Source organism: Polyodon spathula, chromosome 6 (genome assembly GCF_017654505.1).
Source record: "Polyodon spathula isolate WHYD16114869_AA chromosome 6, ASM1765450v1, whole genome shotgun sequence".
In the NCBI taxonomy this organism is placed as follows: domain Eukaryota; kingdom Metazoa; phylum Chordata; class Actinopteri; order Acipenseriformes; family Polyodontidae; genus Polyodon; species Polyodon spathula.
The window spans coordinates 72,242,626-72,269,032 of NC_054539.1; the positions used below are offsets into that span (position 1 = coordinate 72,242,626).

The 26,407-nt window shown below is 39.4% G+C and overlaps 1 protein-coding gene across 4 annotated transcripts in view; it reads left to right on the forward strand.

Moving 5' to 3' along the window:
• The window catches only part of LOC121317580 (5'-nucleotidase domain-containing protein 1-like), a 109,370-nt gene that overhangs the window by 69,766 nt on the left and 13,197 nt on the right, over window positions 1-26,407 (forward strand). For all 4 annotated transcript variants that reach the window (XM_041253670.1, XM_041253668.1, XM_041253667.1 and 1 more), the window contains exon 4: window positions 25,070-25,137. In XM_041253670.1, coding sequence (XP_041109604.1) covers window positions 25,070-25,137 — 68 coding nt within the window. The remainder of the gene's footprint in view (window positions 1-25,069; window positions 25,138-26,407) is intronic.

The window sequence follows — 26,407 nt, forward strand, 5'->3', positions numbered from 1 at the left end:
TCCGCTTACCATCAGTGCCATTTGCTTATATAAGTAAGATGAAACTGTTTAAAATAGGTAGAGCAAAATACAATGCCAGCAACATAAAATACTCACATTACATTGTTGTTTTTAGCATGCATGCTGTTAAGAATGGCACAGTCAGGCCTTCAGAAAAACAGCTGCGATGAGCAGTGGATTAAGCATTAATACGTGGGTATTTCACAAGACAAACAAAACAGTGGAATTGTGGTTTTACTGTATGCATTTTTTGTAAAGCTGCCAACTGGATGTTTTTAATTTTGGGGGGCAAAACATTGTTACAATTTTAAAAAAAAAATGTACCCCTTGTTTTTCTACCCAGTTTGAAAAACCCTCGTTTCAATCAGGTTCACTGAAGATCAATCACAGACATGCATTCCCACCTCTATTCACTGCAAAAGTTACCAGGCTATTGAACGCTGGAGGCAAAGATGCATCCCTGGAAGTCTCCACCTATACTCAATGGGCACCTGACTGGTAGGGATCTCTAAAACATGATTATGAGAACTCCCCCAGGCGATTTGGACAATGAAGCTCTCCCAATGGGTCTCCTACCAAGAATGTCAGCTTGTGGGTAACCATGCATGACTTGCCCTACACTCCAAGCTGCAGTTTTTCTGGCACAGGTCTAGAAAGACAGGCTTTCGAGCTTAAGATTTAAATCAGCCCAACACTAACCTTAAACCTAATCAAAAGAATGTAGTACAGTTTTACATTGGCCTGCCTTTCTGCACCAGTTAAAGAGTGTGGCCCGTTTAGTTTTTTTTTTTTTTTTTTTTTTTGTCTTAATAAAAAATTGAAATTTGGTCTATATTTCACTTGTTTATTTAAATACTTGCTTGTACTTTTCGTCATGTTATTTACTGCATAAAGTCTGTGCATCCCTCTTTGGTCTGACACACCTGTCTCTGTATTTGTGGTTTAAAATTCTCACTTGCTATAAAGGATTTGTATGATGGTAGTATATGAATGTGTGCTAAAATGACATCACTATAAACTGATCTAATATTTGACTTTCAAGTTGCACTGGAATTTGGACTGGAAGCCAATGTACATTTTCTTCTGAGACAAATTTTCCATTGACATGAAGAATTGGTTTAATTACTAGTTTAAAGAATATACTGCTCAAGTCAACAGACTAAACATTTCCTTATGTATAATGGTGCTGTTGCATAATCTATCTCGAAAAATAACCACAAATTATTTTTATTCTGTTTACATATGAAAAATGACAAGGGAAAACCTCTTCTTTCCAGACATATTATAAAATCAAGCAGCTTTTAAACATATTCAAGTTAAAAAAAACTGTAATTACTGAACCTATAGCTATGGCCAAAAGTGTTGCATCACCCTATGGAATTAAATAATTTTGCTTCAAAGTCAAGTGGAGCCTAGGAGGTGACATGAAAGAAAAAAATATTTTAATATCCACGGGATAAATGAGTTCCATTAGATGAGACTAGATGTTAAAACTTCATGCTGATTTGAAGTCGGCTCTCGCCAAGATAAGCACCAACTGAGACGTAGCTTTACAGTAAACTAATGCGATCCATCTGCATCTCCATCCATTTGCATTTCTTTCCATCTGATGATGTAGATATCCTTCTGTCTAGAGTTGATGGCTGAAGTATAATGCTGGCTCCAGGAATCAGCTCATTTTGCCTCCCCAGCGCATCAGCACATACAACGGCTGCTATGCTGGCTCTGGGGATCAACCACAGTGCAGTCTCCCCAGCGCATCAGCATGACAACCGTCTGGATTAAGCTAAGTAGAACACATCTCTGGGGTCTTCAAGTGGGCACCTTACATCCTCTGTGTTTCGTCAACTAGCCCACCACACCTCAAGAGGGCTCGACAGTGATTATGGCGTCCTGGCATCACACCCCTCCCTCCCCCACTCAACTCGCCCAGCTTACTTACCCATACATCAGTGTTGCTTTCTTTATAATGTGATTGAGATCCTCATCCAGAATCTTTTGCATTTAGTTGAGACTGCCAGCTTCCTCCGTTGGGCTGGGGTTGCCTTGTGCCATGTAGGAGGACCTGAACTGAGACCAAGACCCCCTCTTCCATGCTGAAGTTGCCCCATAAAATCATTGATTCAAAGGGCAGCCTTTGCATCTTCCACAGCTTTCTTTGCCTCCCACTTCTAGTTTTCAATACAGGTGCTACCTCCCTTACGCATTTGTCGTATTAATCTACTAATGTCAGTTAGTACTGAACCATATGCATTAGCCAAATCCTGAATGTTACATGGAGCACCTTCCTCTCCCTTTTAGCTGATTTGAAACCTGGAATTCCTGCTTTTTGTACTGAAGTGTCAATTAAGCAGTTCTTTAATAGGTAAGTTAACAATCTCTGAGCAATAATGCTGAAGAAAATCTTGCCTTCGTTTAATAGGGAAATAGGGTGAAACTGACTGATGCTTGTAGAATCTTTTTCTTTTGGTATAAAGACTCCACCTGCTTGGCACCATGCTCTTGGTACAACCTGTTTTTCCCATGCCACTTTCATCATTTTCCACAGGATCTGTAGAACTCCAGAAACACTCTTGTACACCCAATCTGGCCTGTATGGTAGGGTGGCAAAAAGGAAGCCATTACTCAAGAAAGCCCACCTCGAATCCCGTTTTGAAGTATGCAAAAAAAAAAAAAAAAAAACAGGGAGATTCTGTAGCCATGTGGCAAAAAGTTTTGTGGTCTGACAACTAAAATGGAACTTTTTGGCCTAAATGCGAAGCGTTATGTTTGGCGAAAACCTAACACAGCGCATCACCCAAAGAACACCATCCCTACTGTGAAGCTTGGTGGTGGCAGCATCATGTTGTGGGGATGTTTCTCATCGGCAGGGACTGGGGAACTTGTCAGGACAGAAGGGTAAATGGATCAATGTATAGAAAAGTCCTTGAGGAAAACCTGCTGCCCTCTGCAAGAAACCTGAAACTGGTATGGAAGTTTACATTTCAGCATGACAACAACCCAAAGCACACAGCCAAAGCTACACTGGAGTGGCTAAGGAACAAAAAGGTAAATGTCCTTGAATGGCCCAGTCAGAGCCCCGACCTAAATCCAATCAAAAATTTCTGGCATGGCTTGAAGATTTCTGTCCATCAACGCTCCCCAAGGAACTTGACAGAGCTTGAACAGTTTTGTAAAGAAGAATGATCAAATATTGTCAAGTCTAGGTGTGCAAAGTTGGTAGAGACCTATCCCAACAGACTCACAGCTGTAATTGCTGCCAAAGGTGCTTCCAAAAAGTATTCACTCAGGGGGGGGGGGGGGGGGGGGGGGGGGGGGGGGGGGGGCGGAGACTTATACAGTTATGATCTTTCAGTTTTGTATTTTTAATAAATACTTTTTTTTCTCAATAAAACTTTTTTCCCCTTAACAGTGTAGGGTATGGTGTGTAGATAAGTGGGGGGAGAAAATAATCCTCATTTAAATGCATGAAACTCTGAGGCACTGACACAACAAAATGTGAAAAGGGGGGTGTAGACTTTCTATAGGCACGGTATATATATATATATATATATATATATATATATATATATATATATATATATATATATACCGTATTACTTCAATTTGGCGCTGCCCTTGAATTAAAAACGCCCTCGTATTGACGCTGAAGTCATATATCATCTTTACAATAGAGGCCGCCATTGAATAAACACCGCTATCAATAAAGAAACATTAAGGTATTTTTTTTCTCCCTCTACTAAAAAAAACACACACAGTAAACAAATAAAGTCTGACTATGCATATGTAACGCCACCGAAGGGACGGGAGCCTCAATCTAGCACATAAATTACAAACTAATGTACACACATAGTAAGCACATTTTATTTTATGGATGGTATTACAGTTCTGAAAGAAAATGCAAGATAAACTATGTACAGAACAGGCAGTCCTTCTGAAGTTCTTATAGGTGGTTTTGTTGTTTTGTTTTCAGTTCAATTGTAATTCCCATACTCAATCCCATTCAAATAAAAACAATGTGCTTAGTATCTATGAGAAGATTTAGTTTTGGGTTCTCTTGCAGAGAAATTACAAACATCAAGTTACAGTAGAAGAATTGTGAGGAAGGTTAATAACAATCCCAGATTGACTGCCAAAGATATTCAAAGTGAATTGGCTACAAGTGGGACTGGGCTTTCCATTTCAACCATTGGTCGAGTATTGCATGGTGAAGGTCTCAATGGTTGCAGGCCAACGAAAAAGACACTCTTAGGAAAACATAACAAGGACTGTCACTTAAAGTTTGCAAAACGGCATTTAAGTAATGGATATGAGTTCTGGTCAAAGGTTTTGTGGAGTGATGAAACAAAAATCTAGCTATTTGGTCACACTGATAGTTGCATTTGGAGAAAGTCTGGTGAGGCGTACAAAGAAAAGAATGGAGGTGGTAATATCCTTTTATAGGGCTGTTTTTCCTCTAATGGCACAGGAAATTTAGTTCCAATACATGGTAAAATGGATTCCATAGCATAGATATTGGCCAATCATCTGAAACCCTCCACTACAAAACTTGGTTTAAAGCACAACTGGACGTTCCAACACAACAAAGATCCCAAGCACATATCAGAATCTACTTCAGAATGGTTAAAGAAGAATATAATCAAGGTTCTGGAATGGCCTAGTCAAAGTCCAAATCTCTGTCCGATTGAGAATCTTTGGTATGTGTTGAAGGCTGTGCACAAGAGAAGTCCTCGGAATTTGAATGGACTGGAACAATTTTGCGTTGAAGAATGGTCAAAAGCTCATTGACAAATACCCCATCCTTTTAAAAGAGGTTATTATTGCTGAACTTTTTTTTCCTCATCCACAAAAGCAGAACTTTTTTCCTACAAAAGATTTTTCCTAAAATTATTTGTTTTCGAGAAATTACTAGAAATTATACATTTTCAATGTGGTATGTAAACATTTGACTACAACTCAGTGTCTGTCTATATATTTATATGTTTTAAATGTCTCAGTCCAATTCTAGGTGAGTGATGCAAAACTTTCTGCAATAGCTGTATATATTTTTTTAATGTAACATTTATAGTGGGGTATATTTAATTAGGCTAAAATGTCACAGTTTAAATACTATAGGACCAAACCTGCCATGTTACTTACTTTTACAAACAGACCCTTAAGAGACTTGCACAGTCTTTAAACCTCTTAAACAATAGGGGCATTTCGATCCTCCATCGTTTATCAGTTAAACTGTATCTTCATAGTGGTTAATATTTACATTTTTGTGTTGTGTCTCTTCGTATCACATCGCTTTTAAAAAGGTTTTCTGTTTAATCTCACTTTTGGATGGGTTCAATAACATGTATTACGATAGCCTTGTACTGATTTTCCAATCCTAGATACAAAACAGAATGGCGCCCCATCTGGGCACATTTCCTTCCAGTAATAACACCAGTGTTGAACTCTAAAATGAAAATGACTGGAGCAGTAAAATATTTACTTCCTTTCAAAAGCGCCATGTCGACTGTGAAGCCACAATGGTTGCCTTATGTCGGATCAAACTGAGCTTACTGTTTACTGACAGCGGGGTTACAAACTCCCACTCTCCCACTCGCCTGAGGTGAATTAAATCTGATGAGGACTAGTTGATGTCTGTGTCTTAGTAGTCCTCTGGGCGAGTACTTAAAACAAATGTACACACATGCTCTCACGTTCAGTCTTGTATAAAAAATAAAATAAAATAAAAAAAAAAATATGCAGGAAGAGTCAATTTTCTAACGGGGTGTAGCAGTGGTGAATAAGCATTCATAATACTTAAAACAGTCACTCGGAACTGAAACCTCCCTTCATCTCCCCTGCAATCAGTGCTGCCAGATCAGAGGTGTTCCCCTCCAGATCAGAGGTGTTCCCCTCCAGATCAGAGGTGTTCCCCTCCAGATCAGAGGTGTTCCCCTCCAGATCAGAGGTGTTCCCCTCCAGATCAGAGGTGTTCCCCCCAGATCAGAGGTGTTCCCCTCCAGATCAGAGGTGTTCCCCCCAGATCAGAGGTGTTCCCCCCAGATCAGAGGTGTTCCCCTCCAGATCAGAGGTGTTCCTTCCAGATCTAGAGGTTTTTCGTTTTTGCAGTCTGTAGGCAAGAAATTTTTTTTTTAAAGGTGCATTTTAATTTTAAATAATTTCCTAAAGGTTTTTTTTTTGTTTGTTTTTTTCTGTCTGAAAACAATTTGTTCCCTAAGATGTATTTATAATGAGGAAGTCTTTCCTTTACTAAGATGGCGGATGTGCTGTGACATGCCAGTTGGCAGCCGCGACCGCTGATTTCTATAGACTTTCTCCAGGCTAGATTTACTTTGACTGCTTGCTTCATGTGCAGCTGGTATGTGGGCCCCTGGGCCCACAGAGTCTGTGCTGCATATAATTTGAGTGACAGGCACAGGTGGGGGCCTATTACTTGTTGCAGAGGAAATTCATTTAGTTGTAAGAGCAGTGTTTAAATGTTATGCCAGTCAGTGAATATATCATCTGGAAAATGAGAAAAAATTACATTTACAGATTTTTGTTTTACAATTTAGCCATAGAGGTTTAAGAATTACAAATACGGTGCATTCCAATTAATTGCATATTCCTGTTAACTCTTTTTAAAAAGCGAAACACATTCCCTATGAAAACGCACACACAGTAGATTCCTGTGAATTGCATATAACAGTTTCATGCATTTACCCAGAATAAGGAACATACATTTTCATTTAACCAAAATAAGGAATATGTTTTCATTTAATCAGTATAAGGCACATACATTTTCAAAATACTTCACAATAGTATGCAATGATCAGGTATACAATTAAATGTATTACACTGTATATGTTACTGATAATTGCATATGCTGGTTAATTGCATAAAGCTGTTACAGTAGGCATCTGGGCTGTGCAATTAACAAGAGTCTACTGTAATTGGACTATTATGATGTGCTTCTGGTCTTACTTAAAGTTGGATTTCAGTGTTACTTGCATGAATTGTCTCTTAACAAATTTAGTATATATTTCGAACATTTCACCAGCCTAGTTGTTTGTGTTTACAATTATAAAAATACGAACTCGAGCCCTCATACTAAATTATTTTATTTATGTATTTATTACTAGAGGTATTAGGGGCAATTCTAAAGGTTTTCTTGCATTTATCTAGAGGTGTTTTTTGTTGTTTTGTTTTTTACCAAAGTTGAAAAAAAGCCTACATACTTTAAAACTGAATGCAATGTATCCCATGAAAATCCAGACACGTATTTTAATAAAAAGAAAAAAACAAAAAATTCTCAATAACTGTATTTCACTTTAGACAGAACGACCCGAGCATTTGAGCAGTGGGTACTTAACATCAGGAATTCAGATGGGATTTTCAGATGCAGCCCCTGAAAAAATATACCTTATCACAGTAAGGTGTCTTATTAACTACAATTACTTGTCCTGTCTTCTACCGAAAGAAGTCCTGGTTTCATGAGAAGAGAAATAGTTAAAGGTGCATGTGTGGTTTACCTCAATCTGTGACTATTGTTTTTAATTTGTTATCCACTGTATGTTGTCATTGGAAGAATAACGCAATTAAAAAAATGAAAAAATAAGAAAGGGTAAGACTTTTGCAGTCAAGATGCTGCTGGTTAAACCCACGTGGTGTGTCGGCACACAGGAGACTGTGGGTTTATAAGGTTGTTTTAATCTGCCTGGCAGGCAAGATTACATTGACTCAAAGTTTTGAAGGTTTTGCAAAAGTGCAGGAAATAAATGTGACAAAAATGTGTGAACATGGCTATTAAATAATCTCTCCTTGGGCTGTAGTGTGGGCTGGCAATCTGTATTTCACTTGAGAAAGCTACCAGCTAACACGTTAAGACATGTCATGTATTTATAACTGGAGGCATTTTTGTTTTATATATCATTTACCTGAAGCAAGATGTCTGACCTTTATGCTTGCCTGATAATTTAACCATGCCCTTTTAGAACTGCTTCTCTGAAAGAGGCTAGCATTTGTATAAACATATTCTAATAGTCCAGTTAAGCGGCCAGTGGAAAAACTGTTCTCTAAATTGTAGTAACAACAGTCACGTGTACCTTTAGGATGTAAAGAGCTTCTGATGTTCTGTGCAGTGGATGGTGATTTGTCATATTGTCTGAGACTAGATGCTTTGGAAGAAGTCCAGAAAAAAACAAAACAGAAACAGTTTTGCTGAAAACATCAGATCAGCTTTTTCAGTGCAAAAAGAGCTTCAGCTTTAAAGAATTTTGTTTTAAGACTTGGCAAAAAATCAATCTCCTGAGTAAATCATGACAGCCATTGTCCATCAGCTTTGGTTTAAAAACAGTGCCTAATACAGATGATCAGTCAGTATACACTGTTGCTGTGTATTGATTTGCTGCAGTTATTTATAAATAAACACTCAATAAAAGCAGCTATGCAAAGCGGATGGATTCCAGCTGGTGGCCCCTTGCTGTGTAGAGTTTGTGGAAGCGAGGGCTGCACTCTGAATAACCACACAATGTTCAGAGTGTCCACAGCTGCTGCTTTAGAATTTTCTGCTACAGTATGTATAGCATACAGTGGCTTGCGAAAGTATTGACCCCCCTTGACATTTTTCCTATTTTGTTGCCTTACAACCTGGAATTAAAATTTATTTTTATTTGGATTTCATGTAATGGACATACACAAAATAGTCGAAATTGGTGAAGTGAAATGAAAAAAATAACTTGTTTCAAAAAATTCTAAAAAATAAATAACGGAAAAGTGGTGCATGCATATGTATTCACCCCCTTTGCTATTAAGCCTCTAAATAAGATCTGGTGCAACCAATTACCTTCAGAAGTCACATAATTAGTTAAATAAAGTCCACCTGTGTGCAATCTAAGTGTCAGATGATCTGTCACATGATCTCAGTATATATACACCTGTTCTGAAAGGCCCCAGAGTCTGCAACACCACTAAGCAAGGGGCACCACCAAGCAAGCGGCACCATGAAGACCAAGGAGCTCTCCAAACAGGTCAGGGACAAAGTTGTGGAGAAGTACAGATCAGGGTTGGGTTATAAAAAAATATCCGAAACTTTGAACATCCCACGGAGCACCATTAAAGCCATTATTAAAAAATGGAAAGAATATGGCACCACAGCAAACCTGGAAAGAGAGGGCCACCCACCAAAACTCACTGACCTGGCAAGGAGGGCATTAATCAGAGAGGCAACAAAGAGACCAAAGATAACCCTGAAGGAGCTGCAAAGCTCCACAGCGGAGATTGGAGTATCTGTCCATAGGACCACTTTAAGCCGTACACTCCACAGAGCTGGGCTTTACGGAAGAGTGGCCAGAAAAAAGCCATTGCTTAAAGAAAAAAATAAGAAAACACGTTTGGTGTTTGCCAAAAGGCATGTGGGAGACTCCCCAAACATATGGAAGAAGGTATTCTGGTCAGATGAGACTAAAATGTATCTTTTTGCCCATCGAGGAAAACGATATGTCTGGCGCAAACCCAACACCTCTCATCACCCCGAGAACACCATCCCCACAGTGAAGCATGGTGGTGGCAGCATCATGCTGTGGGGATGTTTTTCATCGACAGGGACTGGGAAACTGGTCAGAATTGAAGGAATGATGGATGGCGCTAAATACATTCTTGAGGGAAACCTGTTTCAGTCTTCCAGAGATTTGAGACTGGGACGGAGGTTCACCTTCCAGCAGGACAATGACCCTAAGCATACTGCTAAAGCAACACTCGAGTGGTTTAAGAGGAAACACTTAAATGTCTTGGAATGGCCTAGTCAAAGCCCAGACCTCAATCCAATTGAGAATCTGTGGTATGACTTAAAGATTGCTGTACACCAGTGGAATCCATCCAACTTGAAGGAGCTGGAGCAGTTTTGCCTTGAAGAATGGGCAAAAATCCCAGTGGCTAGATGCGCCAAGCTAGATGTACATACCCCAAGAGACTTGCTGCTGTAATTGCTGCAAAAGGTGGCTCTACAAAGTATTGACTTTTGGGGGGGGGTGGGGGTGAATACTTATGCATGCTCAAGTTTTCTGTTTTTTTGTCTTATTTCTTGTTTGTTTCACAATAAAAAATATTTTGCATCTTCAAAGTGGCAGACATGTTGTGTAAATCAAATGATACAAATCCTCAAAAAATCAATTTTAATTCCAGGTTGTAAGGCAACAAAATAGAAAAAATGCCAATGAACCTCTGTTTCAGCACCGGAGAAAATAGACAAGAATGAGAGGGAAGTTGCTGTCTATACATCAAAAGAAGAATTTATTTTATTTAAAAAAATAAATAAAATAATCAATCCGTCAATCTTTACTTTATATATAGCGCCTCTCATAGTGGAACACCATCACAAAGCTCAAGATGTAGTGATGATCAGTCATTAGATTGTCTCATAAACCTGTTGGTTAGTCAGCTATAATTTGTGTGCAGTATCCAGTGCCACAATAAATATGTATACCTGTGAACACTATCAAGTGACTGTTTCCTGTGTTTTAAAGAACTCCTGAGAGAGTAATGTGATTGTGGGTGGGGGTAAGCTCTGAACCTGTTACAATTGGTGGCAGTGGCGAGATACGACGCCTCTGAAGAGGAGAACCCCGAGGGAGAAGTCCTGAGGATATCCTCTCATGGCCAGAGATCATCCTGTGGAGTTTGAGTTGGAACTGGAAGGATTGAATGCATGTGGCGGATGTTTGCTCTGCTGTTTCTGTCAGTGAGTTCAATGCATCGCCGGATTGCAACAGTATTGCATTGTATTGTCCACTCTCCGACGAATTGGCATCATCTTCTTTTTTACCTGCCTACAAAGTCCTTGTCAGGAGGAAGGAGCCCAGAGCTGTGTCAACGCTTTTTGCTAAGCTTGTGTTAAAGGGTGTAGTTCCTTGCTGCAAGGCGATGCTGTTTCCAGATGTTTAAGAAGAGTCTGTGTTGGATTGCAGCCTGCTCTCTGACAAGAGATCATGGGGCAGGACTTTTCTTGTTAAGAGGACCATGGAGGCTAGTGTCAGAAGTTTCGAGATTGCTGGAGGCTTTGTTCTGCCTGGATAGACTTCAGTGGAGAATCAGAGAGCAAGAAGCCTGCTCAGTGCCGAATGTTTGTGTTTCGGTGGAGGGCGACAGAGTTTGCTTGTGCTTCGGATTATGAGGCCAAAGGGATAATGTGCATTTGCTGTAGCAATGGGACATGGACACTGTTCTGGACTTTTTATAAAGAAGGACTGGGCTCCCTGAGTGGCTTATTTAGTTGAAGTGCTGCTGCTGGGAGCGCAGGGTGAATCTAGAAGCGGAAATGTGACGCTCTGTAAATGTGCCCGGTATGTTCTGTCCCTTTTAAATCCACTTGCCGATCAAGGGGTCTAACAATCAATGAAACTCTTCATCTCCTTTCACCCACTGAACAAGAAATTGATTATTATTTACCACAATGTATTAAGCTAAGAATAGTATTTATCAGAAAAAGCACTTTCCAGATATTTATTATCTTCCATATGTTATGTGTTTTTACCACATATACCAGCTGTTCTATTTTATATGTAACTTGACCTCTGGAACTGTTTAAGAGCTGAAAACAATTATAAAAGTCAAAAAAAGCAAATTAGGAGTTCAATTAAGGATCTAGTTAAGTAATTGAGAGCTCAGTTGGAATGAAAACCAGCAGACAAGGGGTCCCCAGGACCAGGGTGTGGAACCACTGCCCTAGACACTGAGTACTATATTCATTTGTAAAACAAACTGCCAAAGTTACAAAAGTAGCAGAAAAAAAGCTAAACAATTGTTACCCTCAATGTTTTAACTTTCTTTTTAACACCAGAAGCGACTTGGAAACAATCCAAAAGACTGGAAATAAATACATGACCCACCCGTGCATTCCTAGAGATGGGCTGTTCCATTACAAAACAGGTCTTCTTTTGATAAAAGGTTACCACCCTGGCCTCTGGTAACTCTGTTGTAAAATAAAAGCCGGACTTGTAAAATCCATTGATCAGAGTTATTGAACATCCCTATATATACAGCAGTTGTATTGTTATCATTATTATTAGTAGTAATTGTACAGTTGTATTCATGGCACCAGTAGTCTGATTTGAAGCCTGGTACATCTGTCAGAAGACAGCTGGACAATAGTAGTATAGTTGAACTGGTGTTTTCAACATTATTTTATTGTTATACATTTATATACTGTATACAGCTTACTACAATCTCAATTGTTTCTTTACAAATTACTTTGATCCTTTTTGTTTATAAACTGTTTTTAAATGTATTTTAAAGTGCATTTATACAATATAAATTATTTTATTATTATAGACATTATGTATATAATCGTTGTCAAATTTACATTATTTGATTCCGTAATAATAATTAATTTATAAATAATAATAAAGTGCATAATAATAATTGTCGATAATAATCACATAACTTGTACCACAACAAAAAATAACAATATATTATTCGCAGGTCACCACTCACCTTGCATTACCTATTAAAATTAATTTTCCCTCAAGTTCAATGTACAGATAAAACGTGAGTTACTACAATTTGTTTTACTTTGTTTTGTTCTGGTAATATTAAGGTTTTGGACTACACCACTGCCTATATTTGTAAGTTTTTTACAAAATCTGTTTACTTTTTACCAAAACGTCTGTTGTGTTGAAGAAATGCATTTATTTATAGGGCGTGGTTTTGACATTATTTTAAATGCTGGATGCATTTGCATGTGGTTTACTGTTCATCTGTTTTCTCTCTACACTTCTGCATTTGTTGGAAGAAATGCATGTCTTTTGTTGAGAATTGCTTATTGGGAGTCTGGATTTTGAAATTATTTTACATAGCATTTTCAGCTGATGCATTTGCCTCATGGTTAACTACCGCAATTTGTATTTTATTTTGTTTGTTTTTAAGAGCAGTTTCCATTTACAGCATTTAATCTAGTAATTATAAAAGACCATATTGTGACCCTCTCTCAGATATGGGTGCGCGGTAGACTAGATTATTTGGAAAGGGTTACGGGGCCTAAAAAGTTTGAAAACCACTGGTCAACATTATCAAAGGCAGCACTTAGAGCTACAATAATTAAAACTGATGGGAAGCCTGAATCATAGCTTATCAGCAGATTATTCACAGCTCTGACAAGGGCCGTCTCGGTGCTATGTGCAGCACGAAAACCAGACTGAAACTTCTTGAATATACCAATAAGAGTTAGAAATTCTTGAATTGAATTGCAACAACTGAACCTTATCTAAGAATGGTGGGTTGGAGATTGGCCTATAGTTATTCAGGACTTTAGGGTCCAAATTGTGTTTAAGCATAGGCTTTACCACAGCTACCTCAAGTGCTGGGGGAACTGTACCAGAGGAAAGTGAACCATTTATAATGTTTAAAAAGTGGGTATTAATAACACCAGAACATCTTGTAATAGTTTGGTAGGAATAGGATCAAGAGAGCATGTAGTAGATCTCATATGTTGAACTAGTTCTATCAGTTCCTGTAAGGTTTTCAAAGAAAAAGCCCCCATAGTAGTCTTAATAGGTGTAGTTGGTAAAACTGTGCTGGAGTCGTCCTTAATAGAAGGTGTCCGTGGACTCTCATTTCACGTCTAGTGTTTTATTTTTAAAGAAATGTAAGCAGTCACTGCAGCTGTGAGAGGAGCCACTGTCAAGGGTAGGACTATTAGGAGAAGGATTCATTAATTTATCTAGGGTAGCAAAAATAAATCTTGGATTATTTTTATTTGTATCCAGCTGAAATGTCATGATATTACATCGAAATATATACTTAGTATGCATTTGGAGAAGTAGGTTTCAGGTTATGGAGCATTAACTGAGCCTGTCAAACACATTGGGAGTGTATTTATTTAGCTATGTTAAAATGCACATCAGTGTATTTGTAAAGGTGTACCTGCACCTGTTTTCCTTGACACAACCAAAGAGTAGAAGCCCAAGTGTCAAGGGGATGCAAAGAAGGCAATAATAATGGACCAGTTATTGTTTGCATCAGTGGCAGACCCTTGGCTGCAGTCTGGATGCTGTAGCTCAAAAAAATGCATGCACTGAGCAGCTTGGGAGCCTGTAAATAAAGAACTTCTCTCAAATTAACCTGCGTCAAGGGAGCTTTCAGCATCAGTACTTTTTTTTGTAGCCAGTGAATGCTGTCAGTGTTCTCTGCTGTGTCTAAAACAGCTCCAGAAATGTCGAGTTACCACCTGAATAAGCTTGGGTAAGTTCTAAACTGACCTGCAGCTGTAATGTTTTCAATCCCCATCAAATGAGCGAAGGAGATTCCAGTGGAATTAACTGAATGAAGAGTATTTAGCATGACTTCAAGCTATGTTTCTCAGCTAATCCTTTTGCCATGTCAATTTCCACTTGATAAGCTTTTCTTTTGCTCCAGTGCAAAGAAAAACACTTACATAGTTGGTAAAATACAGACTTAAAAGAGGCTCCTCAAACCTGGAACATGTGTGTCTTTTAAATGCAATATGTTTGTGGATGAATTTTCTAGACATGGTATTTCTGGCAGGAGCTGTCCCGCCTTGCAGTTTGAAAGAATTGCCAACAGTGTTTACATTTTTTTTTTCTATTATATGTGTTTAGATTACTCTCAGTGTCTGATTGTTTAACTAACCTACTATTTACACATAGCATTCAGTCGCAAATTGTGTTACTTTAGTGATAGTTTAAAATGCCCTGTTCTGGGCGATATAGGTTAGTTATGTTTACAGGCGCCTATTTGATCAAGGGCCACTAAACTGCAGGGAAGATAGTGGATATATAAAATATACATATAGATTATCGTATATATAATATATATATCAATTGGTGGAGTTGTATCAACCATGGTGAGCTGTGAGGAAAACAACTCTTTTGTACGATATAGCATGTGATTATTAAATAATGAACAAAAAGGGTCACTAATGGGTATTCGTATAATTTATTACCCTTTGGGAATTGTCAAATCTAACCTAGTATTTGTATATTCATTTTGATTGGATCATAGTCAGCTAAGTTGGTTGTCTTGTCATTTTTAAACCATCTACATTTTCTTAAAATTCAATTGTGAGTCTGTTTAATATCCTGTTATATGAGTGCTGTATCATCCCCCCCACCCCCCAGGTGGTCCTTTCTAACTTGAGAAGTGCAACTTTTCAGTTTAGTTTGTAAGTACAGTGAGCCTGGTAAATAGCACACTTTGCAGAAGCACCAATAGAGCACACATTATAGGATATTAAACAGGTAAGAAATTACCTTTTTTTTTTTTTAACAGAGATTTAACAGTTACTACAGTTTAAAAAAAACAGTATGTGCTGCTAAGAAGTGTGAAGTCCACCAACCATGCCCACAGAATCATATCTGTGAACTGTTGTGCTAAAATGACGGAAAAAGGCAATAAAATGTGTTGGTAAAATGTCCCGAGGTATGTGTTAAATTAAACACACTAGAGCTCATTGTGTGTACATTTTCACACAAAAACAGTGTTGCCCAAATTCTGCACAGTACCCACCAAGCAAAAGGATGAAACGCCAAGCAAAATGGTAAGACATTATGGCTACACTAAATCTTGTTGACAGATTTTAACTACGCTGCACAGCATGGAACACTAAACTGCAGAAGGGAGCAGTAACTACTGGTGAGAGAGACAGCTAACTCTCCCATTCCATAGAGAAATAACATCACCCGTGGACATTACTCTTAACTTTATCAATGTCATAAAGTGGTCCCCTTCATCTCTCCCCAGGTTCATGTTTTCTCCAAACTAACATTCTGGAATAAGGACAGTACCTCCTAAAAACAATAACTCTTTGCACGCTAACGGACACAGAAACTAACACTGCAAATCTGGGTTTAATTAAAGTCACGCAAGAATGTAAATCAACGAAGGACAGCAAGGCTGGAAGCAGGAAGCTGTGATTTTTAAAAGGGAGAAATTTGATAGTGTGCCTGCTCATGCAGGCCACACACATTGGAGAACACATTCATTAAAGTAGCATTTCCCTCCTTGCAGCTTTGTTTGGGCAGGAGGGACATTAGCAGTGATTCCTGCTTTAAATGAGCACACTAATTTTGAGTGCAGTCGAGTGAGCCGGAGACATCACGGTGTGTTCAAAGTAGGACCCAGCATGCAGGCAGGGATCAGGGGTCATTGTTTGAAGAGTGGGACTGGGAAGGTTGGAGAATGTGCTAAGTGGCTTACCAGTTCCACATGGGTCTAGATGTAAAGACATTGTGCAAAGCATGTGATGGGCTAGAGAGAGACAGAGAAGTTAGGCTAAGCAGATATGTTTATCTTTTGAACATTGTGTTTACAGCTTATCAGGGGTTCACATAACTTTTAACATTAGGTTCTCACGTGAGTACCAGCAGAAATGGTTTGATATGGACCACAATTAGGTGTCATCATCCAAGTCGCTGTCTAGCTCCACCTCCTCCTCCAACAGTTCAAACAATTGGGATGTCAAGGTTCAGGGATGCAAATTTGGAGCTAGACTGTAGTGCTAGTGTACCTCATATAGGTTTAATAGCACTAGTAGGCTCTCAGGTGCTAAACTTTCAAAACAGTTTAGCACTGATTTTTAAAATGATTTCCACCCCTGTCAGAGATGCAGGGTTTAAAATCAAAGGTTTCAGTAGTTATTATTATTATTATTATTATTATTATTATTATTATTATTATTATTATTATTATTATTATTATTATTATATCTTCTTAGCAGACGCCTTTATCCAGGGCAACTTACAACTGTTACAAAATATCACATTGTAAAGTATCATATTACAAAAAATCGCATTGTAAAGTATCACATTACAACATATCACTTTACAGATAAGAGCATTTGCAAAGTAGAATAAAATCAGTAGCAAAAGATCAAATTCAAATAAGAATACAGTAATTCCATGTAAGAGCGGGTACGACCAAGAGCAGTTAACTTCTATTAAAAATATTTCCATATACGAGTAAAGTCCAGTAAGAGCACATAGCAAGTATGATGAATGGATGAGAATGATTTCAATAAGAGAAATTACAAAAAACATGAATACAGATACCTATAAGAGTAAAGTCAAATAGAAGATACAGGAAGTAGGTATAATTAAGAGCAGTAGTAGAATACAGCAAGATATGGAGCAGTTCAGTGCAAGTGCAACCTGATACAAGTACTGGTACAATTGGGTGCCATAATTTCCATTTCATGAGAGTAGGTGTTATGCTGACACAGCTCTCGTCAAGATAAGAACCAACTAAGACACAGCTTCTTTTACTGTGATCCATCTTTGTGTGATCCATGCAGATATCCTTCTGCCTGGTGTTGATGGCTGAAGTGAAATGCTGGCTCCAGGGATCAGCCTATTTTGCCTCCTTGGCGCATCAGCACACACAATGACTGCAATGCTGACTCCAGGGATCAACCACAGTATGGCTTCCTAGCATGTCAGCATGACAACCTTCTGGACAGCTGAGTAGGGTACTTCTCTGGGGTCTTCAAGTGGGCACCTTCCATCCTTTGTGTTTTGTCGACTAGCCCACAACACCTTAAGGTCTTGACAGTGATTCTAGCATCACCCTCCTCCGTCCCCCACTCAGCTAAGCCCAGTTTACTTACCTTCCTTTCCATGGATGTTGCTTTCTTTTTACTGTGGGCTTGAGGTCCCCAATTCATCTCAACCACAGCCAGTTGCTGCTCCTCTCTGCTGCGTCAGATAGTTCTTCACTATGCGTCGCAACTCTTGACCAGTGAATCCGATGTCTCTGATAAACTGGATTGTGGAGTGAGCTACAAATCCTCGACAACCCAACTCCACTGGGTAAACCTGGACTCTACATCCTGGCTGTTCCACTACAGCACCTAGTTGAGTGTACCAGAGTTTCTTTCTTTCATATGCTTCATCCACAGCATCCTCCCATAGCACTGTTAAATCTACCAAATGAACAAGGCATGCTGATCCAGACCACAAGACAATATCAGGTCGAAGGTTAGCGGTGGTAATCTCAGGTTGGAAAATAAGCCGTTTTCCAACATCTGCCAGCATTTTCCAGTCTCTAGCAGCTAGTTTCCAGTTGTCCTAGACAAATTTTGGTTTTAATAACTTTTTTAGTGGTTGCACCCCTGGATGGAGGAATGTTGTTCTTAGTGGGTCATATATTGCTAGAATTGGTGGCAACCTGTTGGTCATGATGCACTTGTCTTTCAATAAAAGTCAATGGCAATCTTGCGTTGTTCCACACTCTCCCATCTCATCCATTCTCCCTATTTGGCCTGGGAAACTGCCTTTATTTACCTTATCCTCTCCTCCTGCTTTTCCAGTTCATTGACTACCAGGTTCCTCCATTGAGCTTGGGCTGCTTTGTGCCATGTTGGAGGAGCTGAACTGAGACCAAGGCCTCCTCTTCAATGCTCTACTTGCCCCATGATATCACTGATATGAATTGCTTCCTTTGCCACCCACTTTCTTCCAGTTTTCAACACTGGTGCTGCCTTGCTCACATATTCATTGTGTGACTCTACCAATATAATTTCCACTTAAACTGTTAAACTCCACGGTTAGAGCTGAGACTGGCAGATGCAGTATCACTTTACCATACAGTCCCACTCTGCTGAGGCAGCATGGAACACCCACCATTTCCTTTTTTATTTTTAATTTAGTCGTCTCCAATTTTTTACCCGGGTTTTCTCCCCAGTTTTGCAAGCCCAATGTATATCTGTATCCTCGGCTCACTGCTCGCAACCCCCCCCCCCCCGAATCGGGAATCTGCGTCCTCCAAAACACACTCCTGCCAATCTGTCATGAACCACAGGAACCCTATCGGCCGCAGGAGTCGCTTGTGCACGGTGAACCATGGATTCCCCTGCCAACCTAAGCCCTCCCTACCCGGGCGGCTCTCAGCCAATTGTGCACCGCCCCCTAGGAACTCCATTCGAACCTGCGATCTCCAGGCTATAGGGCACATCCTGCACTCTATGCGTTGCGCTTTTACTGGAGGTGCCACTCGGGAGCTTACATTTCCTGACCTATGAACTGATTAACACTTCCAGCTTCTCTGCTGTTGTCTAGGAAACCTCATACACAGTGAGTTGCAGCAGAAGTCTTGGCAGTAGACCAAACTGAAAGCAGCGGAATTTAAGTTTGCCCAGTAAAACGTTGCTATCTATGCTCTTCAACCCTTCCATTGCTTGTTGTCTCACTTCTTCCACACAAACTGTGTCCTTTAGGTCGCCATCATACCATCTCCCAAGATTTTTCACAGACTTCTCAGACACTGATGGTATTGCCTCACTGTTAATGTAGAACCTCTTATCCACTACTCTACTTTTTAATTATAGAGATGATCCTTGACTTAGTTGGCTTGAATTGCATTTGTGGCTTTTCAATGTTATTGATTAGTTTGCCCAGTAACCGATTATGCAGGCTACTGTTGTAATCATGATTGCCATGTCATCCATATATGCTCTAATTGGAGGCAGAACCAAGTGCTCTCCTCCCATTACCCATTTTGACACCCTAATAATTACTTCCATTTCCATGATAAAAGCCAATGAAGAAATTGTGCATCCTGCCATTATTCCAATTTCAAGACATTGCCATGTAGTGGTGAATTCTGAATCTCCAAAGTAGGCTTTCACTAAGTGTGTTATTGTCCTTGGTACAATGAAAAAATCAAATGCTGTCCAATGAAGTTCATGTGGCACTGAACCATATGCATTAGCCAAATACAGGAATGTTACATGGAGCACCTTCCTCTCCTTTTTAGCTGATTGAATTTTTTGCCAGATCACGCTGATGTGTTCCAAGCATCCTGAGAAACCTGGAATACCGGCTTTCTGTGCTGAAGTGTCAATGAAGCAGTTATTCAATAAGTAAGCTGACAATCACTGTGCAACAATACTGAGGAAAATCTTGCCTTCCACTTTTAACAGGTAAATATGACAAAACTGACTGAAACATGTTGAGTGTGTGGGAGGTACTGTTGCAATTTTTTTTTTTTTTTTTTTTTTGTGCAGTGGTGTAAATTCAACAATCAGAAGGTAAAACAGGTAAACCTTTTTAACAGTGGAAGCTGTCAGATCCACAGGTCCAAATATATGGAAAAACGTTTTTATACATTGGCATTACCTCAAATTGCAGAAGGATTATTGGTAACACACCATAGACACGAGGCAGCGGACGAGGGAGCCATAGTCGGAAAACAGCGAGTGGGAAAGTACCCAGCGACAGCGAGTGGAAGCGACAGCGAGGCAGTGGGAGAAGTACAGCGTGGAAAAGTACAGAGCAGTTTCGAAGCAGAAAGGAGAAATTGCATCTTGAATTACTTTAATCAGAAAACAGAGGACATTGGGGAAACACAGCCGCGTGTGTTTTTCTGATAACAAACAAGCTGAAACTCGGAGCAGCTGATTCAAATTCAGCGCCGTTTTGAGACACGGGCGAGGGGAGGAGCCGACAGCACAGCAGAACAACGCAGTTAAACGAGGCAGTCTTCCAAGCGACAGCGAGTGGGAGAAGTACAGCGTGGAAAAGTACAGAGCAGTTTCGAAGCAGTTTGAAAGCAGGTTGACAGCTGCAGAAGAAACTAAACTTCAAAAAAAAAAACCCCTCAACATGGTCTTCAAGCCAGTAATCTGTGACACCTGCTTGATGTGGGAAATCCAAGAAAACCCAGCGGAGCTAAACCAAGTGTGCGTAAAGTGCCGCGCGATCCAGGATTTGCATAAACTAGTAAGCATGCTAGAAATGGAGCTGGAAGAAGTGAGACAGCAACAAGATCTTGAGGAACTGGCACACCCACAATTCATGGAAGTCTGCATCACCCCTAACAGACTGAAAGCCACCAGGGAGATAGAAGGTCAGAACAGCTGGGTTCAGGTAGGCAGAAGCAGGGAAAAAAAGAAACTTCGTTAAACACCACCAGAAATCAAAACAACCAACAGATTTGAGTCACTTCAAAATTGTGATGAGCAGAACCAACAACAAGAGAATGAAAGGAACAACATCCAGGACCCTATTGACAGTGGTGACAAGACAGTAAAAAGAAGGGAGGTCATGATTGTTGGGGACTCCATATTGAGAAACACAGCAAGTTCAGTTCGCAGTTTGGACCCCCTTACTACAACAGTGTGCTGCCTTCCGGGAGCCTCGGTCAAGCACATCACTGAAAACGTGGACAGGCTCCTAGAACGAACAGGAGACGACCCGGTAGTAGTCGTCCACATCGGTACAAACAACATTGGAAGAGACAGACCAAAATCCCTGCAAAATAAATTCAGAGAGCTAGGAAGGAAATTAAAAGAGAAAACCAAAACTGTGGTATTTTCTGGTATACTACCCGCACCTTGCAAAGGACCATATGGACAGCTGGAAATAATTAATCAAAACGCATGGCTGAAGACGTGGTGCACACGGGAAGGCTTCACCTATCTTGATCATTGGACCACATTCTACAACGAGGACTATCTGTATAGACGGGATGGACTGCATTTAAATAACAAGGGAACTAGTCTACTCGGAGAAAAGATCCTCGAGCAGGTTCGGAAGCATTTAAACTAGAAAGGAAGGGGGGAGAAATCAACAAAAAAACAGAAGGGAGACCGCATCAAAACAAGAACAACAACTCAGGTAAGACAACCATTAAATGTATTTATCTAAATGCTAGAAGTATCAGAAACAAAATTCTAGAACTTGAAGCTACTGCACTAACAGGTAACTATGATGTGATAGGTGTTACAGAAACATGGTTATCTGAGAGTGATGGGGACGAATATAATATTTGTGGGTATACACTGTATAGGAAAGACAGGCAGGACAGAAGAGGAGGAGGGGTAGCGCTATACATAAGAAACAGTCTTGAAGCCCAGGTGTTAAACCTGGACAAAGAAAATAAAACCGAATCAATATGGGTCAGAATAACAGACAAAAATTCAAAAGGCATAATAATAGGAGCATGCTATAGACCGCCAGATTCAGACGGTGAGCAAAATAATCTGTTATACAATGACATTAGAAATGTGTGTAGCAAAGGAGAAGCCATACTAATGGGGGATTTCAACTTCCCCCAAATAAAATGGGAAAACCCGGTGGGTAGCACGAAGGATGAAATAGAAATGGTGGAAATGACAAATGACTGCTTCCTAACACAATTTGTGAAGGCACCCACTAGAGGGGAGGCATGCCTTGATTTAGTCTTTTCAAATAACGAAGATAGAATAACTAAAACAGAGGTCAGAGAACCACTGGCAAACTCAGACCACAACATGGTCTCATTTGAAGTGTTTTTTAAATCCCCAAAAGAAATGACTAAAGCTAAGGTTTACAATTTTAGAAAAGCAAACTATGAAGGTATGAAACAGAGACTAACAGAAGTAGATTGGAGTAAAATAGAGAAAACACCCACAGAAGAAGGATGGTTGTTCTTCAAAAATGTAGTACTAGAGGCGCAAAACAATTACATCCCTAAAGTAGACAAATCTAAATGTAAAACTAAATTGCCAAAATGGTTTAATAGATCAATTAAAAAAAATATTCAGCGAAAAAAGGCACTTTACAGAGCATTAAAAAAGGACCAAAAAGAAAGTACGCAGAAAGAGTACACGGAACTGCAAACGCAAGTCAAAAAGGAAGTTAGAAAGGCCAAGAGAGAAATAGAAATGAACATTGCTAAGGGAGCTAAAACCAATTCCAAAATGTTTTTCCAATATTACAACAGCAAGAGAACATTCAAAGAGGAGATTAAATGTTTAAGAGATACAAATGGCAAAATCGTAGAGGAAGAAAAAAAAAATAGCAAATATGTTAAATGATTACTTTTCACAAGTTTTTACAAAGGAAGATACTGACAACATGCCCCACATGTCATCCAGTTCCTATCCAGTTTTAAATAACTTTAGCATAACTGAGGCAGAAGTGTTAAAGGGACTAGGAGCTCTTAAAATAAACAAATCCCCTGGGCCGGATGAGATCCTCCCAGTAGTACTCAAAGAAATGAAAGAAGTAATTTACAAACCGCTAACCAAGATCATGCAGCAGTCTCTTGACACAGGGGTGGTACCGACAGACTGGAAAATTGCAAACGTAATACCGATCCACAAAAAGGGAAACAAAACTGAACCAGGTAACTACAGACCAGTAAGCCTGACTTCTATTATATGCAAACTTATGGAAACTATAATAAGATCCAAAATGGAAAATTACCTATATGGTAACAGGGTACTGGGAGACAGTCAACATGGTTTTAGGAAAGGGAGATCGTGCCTAACTAACTTGCTTGATTTTTTTGAGGATGCAACATCGATAATGGATAATTGCAAAGCATATGACATGGTTTATTTAGATTTCCAGAAAGCTTTTGACAAAGTCCCGCACAAAAGATTAATTCTCAAACTGAACGCAGTTGGGATTCAAGGAAACACATGTACATGGATTAGGGAGTGGTTAACATGTAGAAAACAGAAAGTACTGATTAGAGGAAAAACCTCAGAATGGAGTGTGGTAACCAGCGGTGTACCACAGGGATCAGTATTAGGTCCTCTGCTATTCCTAATCTACATTAATGATTTAGATTCTGGTATAGTAAGCAAACTTGTTAAATTTGCAGACGACACAAAAGTAGGAGGAGTGGCAAACACTGTTGCAGCAGCAAAGGTCATTCAAAATGATCTAGACAAGATTCAGAACTGGGCAGACACATGGCAAATGACATTTAATAGAGAAAAGTGTAAGGTACTGCACGCAGGAAATAAAAATGTACATTATAAATATCATATGGGAGATATTGAAATTGGAGAAGGAATCTATGAAAAAGACCTAGGAGTTTTTGTTGACTCAGAAATGTCTTCATCTAGGCAATGTGGGGAAGCTATAAAAAAGGCTAACAAGATGCTCGGATACATTGTGAAAAGTGTTGAATTTAAATCAAGGGAAGTAATGTTAAAACTGTACAATGCACTTGTAAGACCTCATCTTGAATATTGTGTGCAGGTCTGGTCACCTCGCTATAAAAAGATATTGCTGCTCTAGAAAGAGTGCAAAGAAGAGCGACCAGAATTATTCCGGGCTTAAAAGGCATGTCATATGCAGACAGGCTAAAAGAATTGAATCTGTTCAGTCTTGAACAAAGAAGACTACGTGGCGACCTAATTCAAGCATTCAAAATTCTAAAAGGTATTGACAGTGTCGACCCAAGGGACTTTATCAGCCTGAAAAAAGAAACAAGGACCAGGGGTCACAAATGGAGTTTAGAAAAAGGGGCATTCAGAACAGAAAATAGGAGACACTTTTTTACACAGAGAATTGTGCGGGTGTGGAATCAACTCCCCAGTAATGTTGTTGAAGCTGACACCCTGGGATCCTACAAGAAGCTGCTTGATGAGATTTTGGGATCAATAAGCTACTAACAACCAAACGAGCAAGATGGGCCGAATGGCCTCCTCTCGTTTGTAAACTTTCTTATGTTCTTATGTAAGGTTATGTTACCCATTTCTAAAATCCTTATTTTGTGCAGTTTTTAAAAAAAATGTATACTTATGCCAAGTTATCTCACTCTTTGGTGGCATACTGGGCACATTACATTGGGGTGGGTGCTATTGACCGTGGGCTACATATTTCGAAGTGGAAAGGTCAGAGTGGCCTGGTGTCTTTCTAGAGCATATAAACCCCAAATATTTCCACATGGGCACAGGCACATCCAGTAGCTTGAAAGTTTCTACATTTTCCATCAAACATTTGCATTATAGTGACTAAATGTGATGCAGGTATAATACATTTTATGAAAATACAATTTTTTTTTACAATAGATGTATTTTGTGGTCACATGACCAAATAAACCAAAATTTGGCACCAATTGAATCTTCAGTGTCTGACAAAAAAAAAAATGTATGGTTTTCTGGGATATCTGAAAATAGAGTAATTTTGATGTAAAACAGGAGAATCACAAATTGCCTCTAGCACAGGGAATTACCAGGGCCTTAGCAGAGAACTGGTTAATGGCAGTGTCAAAGACAACAACAATAGTTTATAAATAGGAGTAGTCCGGATTGCTGGTTTTTGCAGTGTTTAACAAATCATCACACATTCTCTGTTTATTTCAATAGCCTACCACCAAATTCCAGCCCTGTGGATTCAAAAGCAAAAAACTTCTTCACAGCTTGGCAGCACAAGGGTATGTATTGAAGGATATAACTGAGGGAAACTTTAAGTAAAATGTTTAAGTAAATGTATTTTTTATAACTCACTTTTAAATGTAATGGGTGTCAAACACAGACACCTAATCTCCTCCATGTTTAGTTTGGGAAGCGAAGTGTTCACGAGCTATCACAATGCCACGCCCCGTAACTATATCCCTCTCCTCTGAATGGACAGCTAAATCGAGATTGGTTGTTTCAAATGTCAATTAAAAGAAAATTATTGATGTTATGAACCAGACTAGAGTGATTTCTATGAAACCTTGAAGCCAGTGATAGCGCTAGCATGATGGACATTTTAGTGAATTGGAACCCTCTGGCTTAAGTGAAATATGGTGAATGGTATTTTATTATGGTCAGTTATAATAAGCTCAGCAGTTACCTGGAGATCATTGACAGATCCCAGAGACCTTGAGCCTCAGGAGGGTAGGCAGGTATGAGGTTTGCGACTTAAAAATAATATCGAAGTACGCATTTTGTTTTATTGGTGCTTGTGCGTAGCAGTTATCTGAACCCCTTATTTATAAGGTAAGGGACTATTTCTGAAACATGTATACCAGCTTCTGAAGGTCACCTGTTCCTTCCTGTGAATTTCATTTGATTTATACCATGAGAAATGTGCCTCATTACCAGGTTATGCAGGTTCATAACAGTCACAACCACCTTTCCCTCCCCTGCCTTTGCTCTGCTATGAAAACAAGCACGTTCAGGTTCTTTTAAAACTGTGTCCAGTTTCTTGTGTGCTTCATTTGTTCCAGAACACATAACCTCATAATTATTATTCATATTTTGCTTATTCTTTAGAGAGTTTTCGTTGAGAAATGCTATACCTGCAGCTGAAACAAGTATTATGTAATTCAGCACAGAAATTTATTTTCATTGCTATTATTTGTAGCTTTGTAATCCAGACTTGCAAACATGCCCAGAGTGTGCAGTCTTGGGAGTTGATTTATATAGTTTATCACACTTTTCTCAGAGGCAGGGCTAAGAAGCAAAGGAATGGAATTCCAAACCTGCCAGCCAGAGGCACAGAGCTGCATGTGAGTCTGATCTTGATTTACAAGAAAGCGTTCATCCACCCCTGTGCATTCCAAATAGGATAACACCTCAAGTATCCCCATTATCCGGGGAATGCAGACACATGGAGTAACTTTTTTTTAAAATTATTTTAAGTAACGGATAACAGTCCAGGGAATATTACAGTAGTATGGTAGTAAGTTCTAGTGATAGTATACTTTCAAATTTAAG